This window comes from Coffea arabica, chromosome 8e (genome assembly GCF_036785885.1).
Source record: "Coffea arabica cultivar ET-39 chromosome 8e, Coffea Arabica ET-39 HiFi, whole genome shotgun sequence".
Lineage (NCBI taxonomy): Eukaryota > Viridiplantae > Streptophyta > Magnoliopsida > Gentianales > Rubiaceae > Coffea > Coffea arabica.
In genome coordinates this window covers 3,113,961-3,129,299 of record NC_092324.1, presented here as the reverse complement: position 1 = coordinate 3,129,299, position 15,339 = coordinate 3,113,961, and the positions used below count along the sequence as shown (strand labels likewise).

The 15,339-nt window shown below is 35.4% G+C and overlaps 1 protein-coding gene and 1 pseudogene across 1 annotated transcript; one reads left to right on the top strand and one right to left on the bottom strand.

Annotated features, from left to right (window-relative positions):
• The first annotated feature begins 34 nt into the window (after positions 1-34).
• LOC113703798 (cinnamoyl-CoA reductase-like SNL6) lies at positions 35-3,622 on the top strand. The gene is made up of 5 exons (XM_027225279.2): positions 35-295; positions 469-626; positions 2,149-2,343; positions 2,591-2,922; positions 3,186-3,622. The coding sequence occupies exons 1-5, from the start codon at positions 184-186 to the stop codon at positions 3,292-3,294; spliced, it is 906 nt and encodes a 301-aa protein (XP_027081080.1). The 5' UTR covers positions 35-183; the 3' UTR covers positions 3,295-3,622.
• LOC113703797 (RNA cytidine acetyltransferase 2-like) lies at positions 3,251-14,449 on the bottom strand (annotated as a pseudogene).
• Positions 14,450-15,339: the final 890 nt, after the last annotated feature.

Here is a 15,339-nt window from a genome sequence, read left to right as displayed (position 1 = left end):
GGAGGCCGGCTGTTTCCCAACCAATACTTGCCAACTGTGCACTGCCCAGTTGCCCCACCACCCTCCAAATAAATGCCATAGCTTTCTCGTTCTCTCGACACTCCTCCATCCCTCTAATATATAGAAAGCCGCTCCAGCTAGTAAGCCACAGGAGGAGGGCACAAATTGCAGGAGGAATCAGAAATGGCATCGCGTACTGTTTGTGTCATGGATGCCTCTGGACGTTTAGGTTCAACCTTAGTCGACAGGCTGCTGAAAAGAGGATACACTGTCCATGCTGCTGTTCAAACTGAAGGTTCATTTTTTTTTTGAACTCAATTTTTGCACGTGTGTCGTGAATCTTATTTTATCACTCGTCAAAAGTGTACTTTCGCATTGATATGTTCAAGTAATGAAATTGAAGTATGTATGGTCATTTTCATCAGTATCTTCATTATAACAAAAGTTTGTTTTGGATTCATATATCAGGGGATTTGGCATCATTTAGTGGATTAGCAAATGACAACAAGAATTTGAAGGTGTTTCACTCGGACCCTTTTGACTATCATAGCGTGGTTGATGCTTTAAAGGGTTGTTCTTGTTTGTTTTACACGTTCGAGCCTCCGCAGGATCATTCCATATATGATGTATGTGCATTCTTTTCCATCACCTTCTGATTTCTGGCTTCTCTTCTATTCCGAAATAGAACTCCAATGATAAACTTTATTTCCTTTTCTTGTAAAGTCTGTTACATTTATATTTATGCTGATTTTTTTTTTTGGGGGTTCAAGGGTGCAGTTAAGTTGGGTTTTGGAAACTATTTATGTCCATTTGAAGTGCAGATATATACAACTTTATATCAATGTCGATGTGATCTATTGGCATGTACATACATATTGCATGCACAAATTAATGCTTCAATTGTTTAAGAGCTCAAACCTAGGGGCCTAGTGTAATTTGTTACATGGATGATTATTCTAAAGGACTACCCATACTTTAACTGGAAAATCATTAGTGTGTATGGCAGTTTTTCACAATTACTATGAGTTTGAGAATCTTAATAAGCACGTTGTGCTCTAAAGTATAACTTTGTAGTTATGTGTTTGAGATGTTTTATAAACTGCGTTTCGAGTGTCTAATAGGCACTCGTTAGGACGTAATTCGAATGTCAAGCTTTTAGATTAATAAAGTTAATTAGGCAAAGTACGTAAATGCAAGAAAAAGCAATAATTATTGGCATATATATTTACATGGTAGGTCGAGTGTGATTTAGATATGTTAATTAATGAGAACTCAAACCCTTATAAATTTTAGGCTTGAAAATGATTAAAATAAAAATTAAGTATGTAAAGTTGGAGTCCACGTAAAAGTGTAAAAGGAGATGAAAATCTCCTCAATAGTAGTCCTTGGTAGTTGGTATACATCCTTCAAGCAAGTTAATGGAATTAATGAAAGCTAGCTAATCCCCTAATATACAGTTACTTGTCAATTTTAATTAGTATTAGCCAATTGCATTGGTTTTCACATCCTTATCAATCACGAACCTGAACTATGAGGTATATAAATTTGATTAGTCATAAGAATAGTGATATTCGACCTAGAACCAAAAAAAAATAATAAATCTGGATTTATGATATCTTAAATGGATTGGACCAAGGCCATAGTAACTGATTTTGTACACTATATTATACCCCTGGTTAATTTAACCCAAAAAAAGTTGAGGGCTTGTATTTTTAATTAAAAAAACACTTCCCCTAAGTAAGAATGGGTTTATGCAGAAATTGAGAGTTTAAGTTCCTCTAAATGGTGAATCTGTGCCTTGATATTCATCTTGGTTGCTATATGTTGAAGGAAATGGTCCCATAAAAACCTGCCAGAAAATGATATGCTGTCAAGCTATTTATGTTGTCCCGGAACAATAAACCATGGAAGACATATTGCTACCGTGTTTTAGTGCCTAAAAGCTTAAAGTCAAAAGGTCATCCAAACTGCCAATCTAAGTTTTGATTTGAAGTTTGTGATTCAGATATACTTCTAGGGGGAAAAAAGAATCTATAATCTCTTTTTTTTTTAACCAAGTTATGAAATTAGAATGAGATTTTTAGCTAAAATCCTAATCCCAAAAGAAAAAAGATTTTGAAAATAATACAATACTGCTATGTATGACAGGAAAATATGGTTGAAGTGGAGGTTAGAGCAGCACACAATGTAGTGGAAGCATGTGATCAGACAGACACCATGGGAAAAGTTGTTTTTACATCCTCAGCTACAGCAGTCATCTGGAGGGATCATCAGATATCAGATTCATCAGCAGAGTTGGATGAGAAAAGTTGGAGTGAAATCAACTTTTGTCGTAAATTCAAGGTATGATATAGCAAGGAATGATTACAACTTCTTTTGGGCTAACCTCCTCTTCTTGTGATATAGATGCAATTGCAATATATATTAGATGTCAGCATATTTGTAACATCAGATTTTCTGCCAAAAAAAAAAAGAAGAAGAAGAAGAAAAAATTGCAGCTAAGAAACCTGATGATTATCATACATAATGGTTAAGCTATGACGACGATAGACATATTCTATCAAAATTAATCTTGTGTCTATGGTGACAGCTATGGCATGCGCTGTCGAAAACGCTAGCAGAGAAAACTGCTTGGGCCTTGGCAATGGACAGAGGAGTCAGTATGGTGTCTATCAATGCAGGATTATTGATGGCTCCTGATTTGTCAATCAGAAACCCTTATCTAAAAGGGGCGGCAGAGATGTATGAAAATGGGCTGTTAGCAACTGTGGATTTAGATTTCTTGGTGGATGCTCACATCTGTGTTTCTGAAGACATCTCAACATATGGTCGATATTTATGCTTTAATCATGTAATTACAAACACAGAAGATGCTGTTAAACTAGCAAAATTATCGACAGCTTCAGCTTCAGAGTCTCAAAGGTCAGTTTTGTTTTTTTCTTAGTTTTGTTCCTCATCCGTCGGTCTTTCTTTATTGGCCTCGTTTTGATTACAGTTTTACGCTTTTCGTGAACACATTTTTACTTCCTATACGTTAAATCGTTATAATATATTTTTTTACAAGAAAAAAAAAAAAACTCCTCAAATAGCAATCTAAACCGGCTCTTAAATAAAAGTTTTTTTTATCTCACCAATGTTCTTGGTTCTTGGATTGAAATATTAATTATTTTCTTGTTATTGTACAGTCATGATGAGGCCAAAGTCAACGAAAGGATGATTCAACAGAGAATAAGCAACAAGAAACTGAACAAAGTAATGGTTGATTTCGACTGTGGATCCCAGCTGGTTGACTGATATGTGCACACATCCTGCAGTTGGCAATCCTTAAATTTGGTTGAGAGTTCTTTAAATATGGCAGGGTCCAGAATGTGGGCATAAGCTGTTAGTTGAAGCAACTACAGATATAAACGAGGAGATGACAAACTGAAATCATACAGAGGCAACATTTACAATTATACTATACCATAAAGGATAGCCTAAAAGATGTACATGTATGCACATATACATGAATGCATACATGTCTGTGCATATGGAAGTACGTTGTATGCATCTACATATATTTGTCTGAGCATGTGCATGCTTAGATACATATCTATGCGATTGCATAAACATTAAAGCAAAAGATAGTATGTAGATAACCTAATGGATGATGCAAGTATTTTATTTTATTTTGTCGATACGATAGCTTCCTACACTATGAGGAGGGGAGGGTCTGAAGAGGTCCTGGGGTAACCCGGAAGGGATTGAACCCGGAGGGGATGAAGCAAGTATGATAGTATCAAAATGTTATTGTAGGCCGAAAAAGGTATCCTTTTCATCTCATCTTCATGAAAATGTACTATATTTGATGATTAAATGAAATAAACATAACCAAAGCAGAACTCACCCAGATTCCCAGAAAAATCTACCTTCCAAAATTAATGGATCTCCACATGAATACCATCAGTACTATGACTCTCCAAAAACTGAAGTTTAAGCATTTGGCGATATTACTTTATAGATCAAAAAACCAAAAACTGAGTATAAAGCTATTTTTCTTTGTATATTAACACACAAAAAAAAAAAAAAATGAAAGGCCATGGGTGTTGCAAGTGTGGAGATTTAGGAATGGATCAGAGTTACATGTCTTCTGTCCTCCTTTTCTTTGCTCTACTCCAAGTAGCCATGTACAACATCTACTGTAGCATAAAGAAAACTGTCAGAGCATGTGTAATTAATTGTTCATTATAATCTTTCACTTCTGTTTTGCTATACCTAGTTAACTCGTGCTTCTGCCACCAAGTCCAGTATCCACCCCCCTCCTGTTTTTCTAGAGTTTATCCTTGTATAACAAACTGACTAATAAAGGCTCAACAAGAAGCTATTTGACACTAAATCTCTATAACATTAACATTAATTTGACCATTGAATGAGTAAGCTGTACTACCTGTGTGACCAAATATTCTACCTCAGAGATGTTTCAAACAAGTCCCCAAGCATGCTTTTAGTTCAGATAAATCATTGACCAGTAGCAAGACAACAATACACAAACAGACATCAAGCAGAACTGTTTCTTGAAGCACAAAGTAAACTAACTTAAGGAGGAGAGCAAATATATACCTCTTTTGGTTTGGAAAAACTTGTCTGGAACTCCTCAGTGAGGACATGATATAGGTACTTGTAGAATCTTGTCATAACTTTGCGAAACAAAGACAACACTTGCTGCCTTTCTATGTTCATTTTACCCTGTTACGAAAGAAAGATTCATAAAAAAGCTGGGTCTATGGCTAAAACATGTATGCAGTCAATTAAAAGAAATCTTACTGGACTCCTTTTCTAGACCAATTAACTAGAACCAAAACGCTGTACCAAATTTATGTAAAGTACTTGAAGAAAGTAATTCCAATTGAGCTTCAGTTTCATATTTCCTGACCTCAATATAAGTTACGTCATGGAGCTGCAAGCCCATACAAAGCAGGATAGATGCTTGCAGGTATGATAATGTAACTGGAAGCTGCTCCTCAAAATAGCATCGAGCGAGTAGTGGCACCATATCCCCGACCTGTAAAATGCAAGAAGTAGAACATAGATCAATTCACCTCGTTCAAGCTGAAAACTGATAAGTGAATTCAGATACAATCATTTGACAGTATAACTACTTTCTGATGCTTTCATTTGAATCCAAGAGGCTATAAAGGGGAAGATGAAATAAGGAGAAAAAGCTATATAAGAGGTACTAAAATGTTCTTCTTCTATCTTAAACAAGAACTGATGCATGTTTGATGTATCTATGGATCTTCCATCTACAAAACCAATCAGCACAGAGCAGTATACTTAATGTGCCAGGAATTACTACACAAGCAACACAGGACAACAAGATCTGAATAATTTAGTAGTCATTACATATGGCTCTTTCAATATAACTTAGTAGACATGGAAGAACCAAGCTAGCTCTCTTATTTGTTGTCATCAGGGAGGATTCGATCAGAAACTTTTACGGTCACATTTTCTTTCACCCTTTGTTAACTGATGACATTCTCTTTTAACAGCTTAATCCTTCATGTGGAACAAAATCTTTAACATCATTTTCTAGACAAGATCTGATAAAATCAAATTGCATGGCTTTGTCTGCGGGAGTGACAAGTTTCCTTTTTTTAAAATTTTTTTCTTTTTCTCCTCGATGTTTTTCTTTTTCAACTTTCCCCATTTTGGTAATAGAAAGTTTGAGAGAGAAATAGACAATCCAATGTAGAATTCACCAGCCATGAATATTTCAAGATACATGGATCTCAAAAAATCTGTAAGAAAAACAATGGAGCCTTACCGTCTTATAAATAACAACAGGAGAAGTAAAAAACATCAAAGAGTAAAGAATGCCAATCACCTTTGTATATTCTTTGCAGTTGTTGGCTTATGCCTCTAACAATTTCAAGTCATCTGCTGATATAATTAATTTCATCAGCATGGAACGTTCACGATTGGAGGACATCAAAGGTTCATGATCCAAGTAGTTGATTTTTGGGTCCAAGATGCTATTCACAAGGACAGTAGGTCAGCAACTAAGCAAAGTGCATGTCAAACTAAATATTTAGTCATATCTACCTCATAGCAAGCTTGTAATGCAGTTCTTGAAAGCACAAAGGTAGGCGCTGCATGAACATTTGCCTGAAACCTGCAAAACACAATCCAGCACGTTATAATATACCATTTTGTATAGTCAATTAACACAAAAGCTTGTTAAATCATGTGCAGGATGCTCTGGTTGGGTATTTACGCTGGTAAAAAGGATGCAGAAAACCAGGAGAACACACTCTACTCCCTTCCATTTCATTAGCTTCCAAAGGCTTAAGGACCATGCAACTGTGCTCTCCAGTCATGTTATTCTGATCCACAAAGTATCTTAGTTGGATTAGATGAGACACCCAAAATAAAACTAATTAGGAAGTGTCAAAAGATTATTACCGGAGTGTCACAGATATAAAAAGGAACAATTTATGTTTCTTCCAGAAACGAAAGAGATCACCATTCAGCCCAAATGAAGCACCAATATAGTCAACTTTTTCAGGCAATCGTTCTTTCAGATGCATGAGGAGAGGAGGAAGGTTCTCCCTAGGGGATACCTTTTCTTCCAGCAAGGAAACCTGCAAATGCAAGTGCTCATGTAACAGTTGCTTATGCAATGTTTACAAAGAGAAACTTGGGAAGGTACAGGAAGAGGGTGATATTCCCCTTACCCACCCCAAGGACCTCCAGACATCTTGAAGGAGAAGCCAAGCTAACATACAGGGCTCCTGTTCAGCATTCTAGCATGGTTCATGGGATAACAAAGAAGCAGAGAGGAGGTAAGAACCAAACATTGAGATACAAAATCTGCTCAATAACATAATCAGACACCAACAAAATCCTTAACTAGAGATTTTGGCAAATGCAGTCTGAAGATATATGTTTGTTCTAAGAAGTCCTTCCTCCATTGTTTTCCTTCACCTAGCAATTTATTGTGGTGATAGTCATGGGAAAGGAAAAAAGGAATGTGATCACTTTAAATTTGAAACTAACTAATAGAAGGGAGTGTTTTGTATTGTATAAAGGGACCAAGAAAGGTAACACCAAAAGCAGAGCTCTTGCTTCATGTAGAGTCAGATAAGCTTCACCAGTTCATAGCGTAATAAGATAAATGAGAGGCCAAACCTTCTCAGCTGCTTCTGTCACCTTCTCTGGTAGTGTTGTCTCCTCTTTTGTTTCAATATCTATTTCACTGATATGAGTCAACTGCCCTTCATAATACCTGCATGGCAAACTAGCATAAGTATTCTACATGCAGAAGTTGTGCGTCTAATGCAAGTGCCATTAAAAAAAAAAAAAAAAAAAAGGCCTTGCAATGTAATGTATTTTCTGTGGACATGCAAATATTTATCTCAGCAGATACTCCAAATAACATACAAAAGTTACATAACCAGCCTTTTCTTTTATTTTCACCAAATCAGAATACAAAATTCTCTAAATCTTGATTTTCGTTCTGACTACACAAACTCACAATTCTCTGTCAAAACAAAATTTAAAGCTACTAGAGCAAATCAATTGTAGTGGTGCTAGATCTAACAATCTGCATTTAATCGAAGAAAGCAAGAAGTATGCTAATATTCATATCATAGGACTCCTAAACTACGAATTTCCATTGTCTAACTCATAGCTCAAAAAACCATCTAATGTCAGGCTCCCATAAGATAATGAACTTGAGCAATAATAGTAACAATAATTGATTAAAATAACACACTACTAGTGGATGAGACAAGTTTAGAGTTCATTTATTTTACTTAGCTTTTGCTTCCAAGTCCACTTTAAGGCATCACATGACACAGGCCTAGTAACAAGCTCAGCTGTCAACACATTGTTAATGGAAGGGTCATACATCTTGATCCAAAATGACAGATCACCATTAATTAACACATGCATTACAAATTTTTAATCAGTCAATGAAGCTTTCAGTTCTTAGTAATCTATTTGATATGATTTCAACTTGTGCTCCTAGCACCGCATTCTAATATTGTGTAAGACTTTCATAAAAAGGTGAACTCCAAAGTATTGCCATTACAAAAATAGAGGAAGCAAAAACCAACAACTTATACATCTAAACCAAAATTAAAAGTAGTTTTGTGCTACCAAATGGATGATCTTGGAAGCACGAAACCGCAGAAAAGAGACAATTTGACTGCTAGCCTCTCAGAATCTTTTTATCAAGCTATCAAATTCGTTTGGTATTCATATATCACAATGATTATGTCTTTGAACCACTTTCTTCATGTGTAAAACGCAAATATTAGAGCTATTTTCAGGTGAAACGTCTCTGATGTACATATTTTGCTAAAGAAAAACATATTTTTATGCCTATACACGTAGAACTAAAATAGCAATAAATTAGAATGAGGATAGTTTCAGAAAGAAATCTAAAGCCTAAAGTGCCACTAGTGTCAAAGTAATCACTTGCCAAAACTGTTCAGAGCATCAGGACCAAATTAAGCATGGTACATGCAACTTGTGGTTTGAAACTGAAGCATTCTTTTGCACAAAGAGCATATGTCAAGGTGGTAAAACGAGAAAGCATAAGGAGTGAATTCTTGACAAAAATAGAAGTATAGAACTACCATGCTGCATAAAAAAGATATTCCATTACACACAAATCACTGTGCAATTACTCATTGGACAGTACGGTCTCATTTCTTTAAACACCATGAAGTACAACAAAAGTTTCGAAAACTAACCTTTTTAACTGATCCAAAGCAGCTGAGCCATAACCATGCTGTCCAACATGAAAAAATGAAGCCATAAACATATAGTGGGAAAGTAGCAAGTGCACAGGTTCTCTTTAAACAAAATAATGGACCTAGAGAAAGGGGAAGAATCACAAGGGTTATGTAGTACAGCCAAAGCACTTGGATGGACAGCTATTCTAACAACACGAGCACCTGATAGAGAAGGAAATCCTGTATCTTCAAACTCTTCACAAAACTTCCATGGTATCTGATGACCAGAAGGAAGACAACCTTTATGCAAGCATTGCAATGCTGAATCTCGAGAAATTTGTCCTTCAAGCCAGACCTGCAAGAAAGGACAACCAATGATTGCCACCAAAATTTATTTGCTGGTGCTCAAGCTGAAGAATGAAACACAAAGCACTGAACTTTAGGTATCCAATGAAAAATTCCACTTGTTAGGTCAACAGAAACCAAAGAAGAATACTCAGACTGGTGATCAGGATGAAGAAGAGTATTCCAGATATTGTTATACCAAAAGTAATAAATATGGAGCATAAGTAGTTAGAATTAATAATCCTACAACTATACAAGACCATTAGTTAATGTTAAAAAGGAGGAACAATAAGGACATACAAGAGGAAAGACTGTGACAACTTCAGAAGCTGATCAGCATCCTAGATACTCTATATTTGTGAAACCTCTTGTATTAATGAACATCCAATGAGAATGAGCTTAATGAAACACCAACTAAAAGAACAAACACACTGTCATAGGTGACAGCCAAAATACAAAAATAATTTGGAAATGTGGGAGCAACATTAAAATTCATGGTTCATTCAGATAGGTTCAAATAAACTTGTGATTCAAGGAAGTCTGCCAAGTTTAAAATTCATGGAAGTCTGCCAAGTTTAAAATAAAAGCCAAAGTTCCAAAAGAGAACATCATTAACGAAAGCATTAAATGCCAAACAATTGAGAAGCCTTCAGCTTAAATGTTTGCACTGAGCTGAAAAATGTTCTATAGGTCTTTATAAAGGTTTATGCGTCCAGCTACTTATTGCATGGAAATAGAATATATTCTTTCAAGCATTCTTTAAGATTTTGTGTCTTAAACAATTTTATCTTGTAAATGGAGAGCAGATCTCTGTAGACAGAAAAAGACAAACACATCCTATGCATTTACTGGATTCATGCTCACACAAAGGGTACTGTTTACCTAACATATGCATTGATACATATTTGCTGTAAATACCGCTTCCTGCTTCAAAGTAAGTTTCGAAGGCATAAATATAATGCCCGTAAAAAGGAAATTACAAATCAGTATCTGAATGTCATGAGGCAGCCGTATTTTCGGAACTTCAGGACTTACATTGCCCAGCCTAGGGCTATAAGTAGAGGAAATCGGAAGAAAGAAAAAGAAAGCAAGAAAAATTCAGAGGCCAGAGCTAGAAATCTTAGGCATCAATCTAAGTTGGATGAGAATCTCAGAAGGCTTCACATGCAAGAGATTTGTGAGGAGCTAGGTTCTCTTTAAATAAGAAAAGACATATGTCTCGTAGATAGATTCTAAACCTACTCCTTCAACTAGGGCTTCAAACTTTACCCTTGAAAGATATAAAACAATAACACAAAAGATGAATGAACTTTAGACTGCAAGAAAGACCAAACTGCCCAAATTAATAAAATCGCAGCAAAATAACAGTATAGCGGGTAGGTATAATATTTGTAATGAAAAACCATATGATGGAAAAGGCAAAAGACTAAATAAATGGTAGGATGAATCAGAAACATATCTTGTTTATTCTCACACTTTTCAGAAAACCAAGAGGTCAATAAATATACAAGATTAGTACCAATCTAGTCCCTAAAATCAAGTTATCAATCTAATCTCTCGAATTGAGCTATCAAGTCCATCAATTGAAACCCTGGAATCCAGTTATAAAGATCCTAAAATCAATCTATTCAGATTCAACTACAACTAAAGTAATGCATTGACTTATTTAAGACGATACTTAAATGAAGATTGTTGAGATAATATTTCTTCTGGAAAAAAGTCTAACACTCACAAGTTATTCAAACTTATGCATAATCGAACCTAAAAGAAAAAAATAAAGAAATATATAGAAGTTTACTTCTATAACTCTTAAGCACCATTCAAAGATCATAGAGGTACACTCAGAAAATTTAACATCTTTAGACCACAGACACTAACTGAAGGATGCAAGTTTTAATTTTGAAGAAAAGATGATGCCAAAACCAAAAAGCTTTGGTGGCAATCAGTAGGTTTGGGGTTCATACCCAAATCCAAGAAAATTATTTTGCATTTCTTTGTGGATTGAATGTTTTCAGAGAATTAGGAAATACTGTAGATCATGTCAAGTCACAAGAACAACTGATTCAAGGCCATCAATCTCCTTTGGAAAACCTTAGCCCTGTTATATTTGTTCAAATTTTGCAACTTGTCAAATGCCAAATTTCAAATTTTGTAATCAATTATTTCTGCTCAAGTACCAATTGCGAGTCAAAAGATCAGCAAAGTAAAGAAAATTAGGAAAGTGTACTCACCTGAAGTACACAGAAAATGTCAGGAAGAATGTTCTTGGATTCATCAACAGGACCTGTACAAGAATGCAAATGATTCATCTGAGCTATGAAGAGAAGAATTATCAGGAATATTTAGGCTTGCGCCCAAACCTAGTAGGACAAACAGGTGATGAGCAGGAGCATCAGCCATCAATTGCAAATCATTTGGAGAATTTTTGTAGTGAGATACAACAAAGAGAGACATTATTTGCTGTATCAACAGATATATAAGGAACAGAGAAAAAAATAAGTTACAAGTCGGGAACTCGAAATGAAGTAAATAAAGGTTCATTAAGCAGTCAGGCAGAAACTAAACAAACTTGTCTGAAATGCTACCGAAGAATTCCTAGTACCTGCAAGAATACTTCACTTTCCTTGTGGAAGGAAAACAAAGTGTCTCTGTTGGCATAATACAACTTGCATTCACTCGGATGGCAAAACCTAAAAGTGCAACAAGGAGAGAAGTCATAAACCACGTAGACAGAAATTTATTCATCTAGTTCAGAACATGCTAAACCTGCTTATTGGTGGCACAGAACTTGTGGCATCTAAACAAAGTAAATTATTCAGCCAAGACTCTGTAGGATCTCCAGCAGCATATCTGATGGATTCTTTCAGTTCCAACTTCTGAAATTGCCTAACTGCAGCAAGAATATGTGAACACCTTAGCACTAGCTTGAGCACTAGCTTTTTGAACACCTTAGATGCCATTTGACTATCCAGCAAAGTTTTAGGTAGTAACATATGATAGATCCATTTTTCACACTTTCACTGGGTTTATTTACTCATAGTTCTAACATCAAGCAGACACCTTTATCTTCAAAGAATCTTGCTTCTTTAAGGTGACTGCTGGAAAAGCATTTTGATGGAAGCAACATATGTTTTCCAAAGGAGATGTGTGATGCACACATCATGAAGTATGTGCAATTGTTAAATCCATTCCTTCGAAAGAATCCACCACTCAACTCTTGTTCTTGTCAATCTCAAGTTCAAGCTTAAGTTCCGATCTCACGTAAAGGCATCAGAATGAGTAATTACATCCATGTCCTACATATATGAAAAAGGTTGCCACAATCTCCCTTACGAAAATGAGAATAGAAGATAAAGTCTTACAGATTAAAGTTTTGCCTCACGTTGGAGATATTATTCAAATTCATAAAAGTAGTTAGGCGATGGAAGAAACAGAAACAAATTGTCCTAATATTGAGTTTCTAGGATTATTTGTGAGCTGGCTTAGAGGTGAAGAATATTAGTTCCTCAAGCTACTTCTAAAGGCAATGTTCCTTGTTCCCCAAAAATCCCAAATCTTAAATCCACAGCATGTTACCTGTTTTATGTATTCAAATATTGTGAATGGAGATAGTGACGCATAATGCATTCTATGAACACTATTAGATCCAATTAATGATCAACGAATCTGTGCCAGTTTATCCAAATCTGAGTATGTGTAAAGCTGGAACATGTAAAAGACATCTGCTTCCCTTGAATAAATATGTTCCCTAACTAACTTTGGCCCATACCTCCTCCCATTTGCACCGAAAAAAAAAAAGCGCAAACCCAATGGATAACTCCATACTACCTGTTCATTGAGGCATAGACCTTACACCTACAAGCAGTTGAGATTTCCTATACATAAAATAAGTGTCTTTCAGTTACTACAATGGCTCACCCTACAGTGACAAATAAAAGAATAAGTCAAAAGAATACCAAATAGACAGCTGTGATTTCAATCATCCATGATTTTCTATTTTCCAGGGGCCCATGCATCTACTTAGGAGCATTTGCAAGATGGCTGACATGCTTAGTTATATAAAATGGAAAGATTAAGGAGGAAAGCACAAACCATAACCATTGTGTACAAAGAGCTAAGAGAAGAAAGCGAACGAAGCAGCAAGACAACCAAACCACCTCCTTCGACTGTCTCTATGCTTCTTGCAAGGATGTTTGGAGTAAGCGCTTCAAAATCCTGATTCCAGAATTGCAAAATTTGAAGAAACTACGAATAGATAATACACAGAAGATTATGGAGGTCTATTGATGAATCCCTAGACAGACAAATGACTAAATAACTCACCCGTACTATGCACATTCCATATGTATTCCGAAGAATCCTATCTGAGTCTTTGTACAGGCAATATGAAATCCCCCCACTTTCGATGAAAAGTGAAAAGGGATCTACCTTCTCAGGATCATGAAGCCCTCTTTGCATTAGCTTCTTAACTTGCTTCGCACATTTTTTCTTGTGGCTGGATAATAACAAGCCACAAGCAGCAAAATAAGCACTCATCTCTTTCCAGAAGTTCATACAGTCAGCCATTTAATAGAAGATTTGTCATCATCTAGTACTCGAATGCAATGTACAGTTCAATAACTACAAACCTACCATAGTAGACAAAGCGATGCTCCTAAGCACTAGTGGATGATAGAGCATAGGTAAGTCTAACACTGGACTAAGCAATTAAATTTGAGCGTAAATCGAGTTGACAATGAACATCTTCTGAGCCTAAAGTTAGCCAAACTAACATTGGATAATATCCGTAGAGAAAATAAAATACCAGCTAAGCTCAAGTTTGTCCTTGTAACACCACAAAACGGTTGGTCTAGATTTAATCACAGCTTTACTTAACAGATAGTATAAATTAACAATCTGCAACAAAAATCCAAGCAACTTAAAACATTAGACCAGAAAAATAAGTACAACAAGCCAATACTATAGAATTTCCCACTAGTGCTGAAAAACAGACCTGGTCACGAGATTTATCACCGATTATTACGAACATAGACCGATGCCTCATCCTTACTCCATTTTCAATCAAATTCCTAATCCGCTCATCAACTTTTTTCCTCATATCGAAACCTTCAAGTAATCAAATCATAAAAATGTTCAAACATCCGCTGCATGATTATACAGATTTTTCCACAATATATCAGATGAAATATGTAACTAGCCCCCCTTTAGGACTTTATTATCGAACAGGTGAAACTTCAAACTTATACCAGAATAAAGAAAGAAACTTCAGAGTATGAATAGCCGCTTCACTGCCGCAGGAATTAGATGAGAGAGCTGCCGCCGGCTGAGGGGAAGAGAGATTGCAGCACTGTGTGAACTGAGTGAGAGAAGTCTTGGCTGTCGGAGGAGAGGGAGCAAATCAGCAGAAAGCATGGTTGACGAAAGGGTTTATATAGTTTACTCCTTGAGGCAAAAGATTTAGGGGGAATTACACTTTTAGACCCCAAAGTTCGGACACTATACTAAAGTGCTCTCTTAAGTTTCTATCCATACAAATCATGTACTAAATAAATTGTTTTCAATTTGTTCGAGTCCATAAAGTTTTTCTTTCTAATTAACGTGTTATATACACGACGAAACAATTATGAACTAAAACTAAGTGTTGTAATTTGTGAGCTCTACAATAACTAAAAATCTAAAGATGAAAAGCAAAAGATAAAATCAAATCAGGCTATATGTTAGAAATAGGCCTATTAATCGGGAATCGAAGTTGTGTTTTAACAAATTCAGAGTCGACACATATAGTTAGTGTCATTTTCGGACTTCGGGTTGTGAGTTTTAGGTTAATAAATGTGAAACTCATATTTAACTCACAAAATATTCGGAATGTGAGGCTAATTCGGGTTTAGCCTAAATTTACTTATTACTCCTTAATTTTCTTAATATAATTACTATAAAATATTAGGTTCTCAAACTAATTTAACATCCACAAGACCATAACATTAAAAGTTAAAACTATACATGAATCAACAACAATTCATTAAAAAGCATATAAATCAAGAATTTTTCAATAATAATATATCCAATTAGTTCAAAGTATATGGAAAATAGTAATAAAACATGATCAACAGTCAATACATCTACAAAAACACTCATTTTGCTCATGCTAAGATTTGTTATTTTGAATCTTTTGACATATTTTTGTATATTTAATTATATATATTAATATATTTTGACACATAACTCTTAAATATAAATTATTAGTATTATATATTTAGATATATAATTATACATA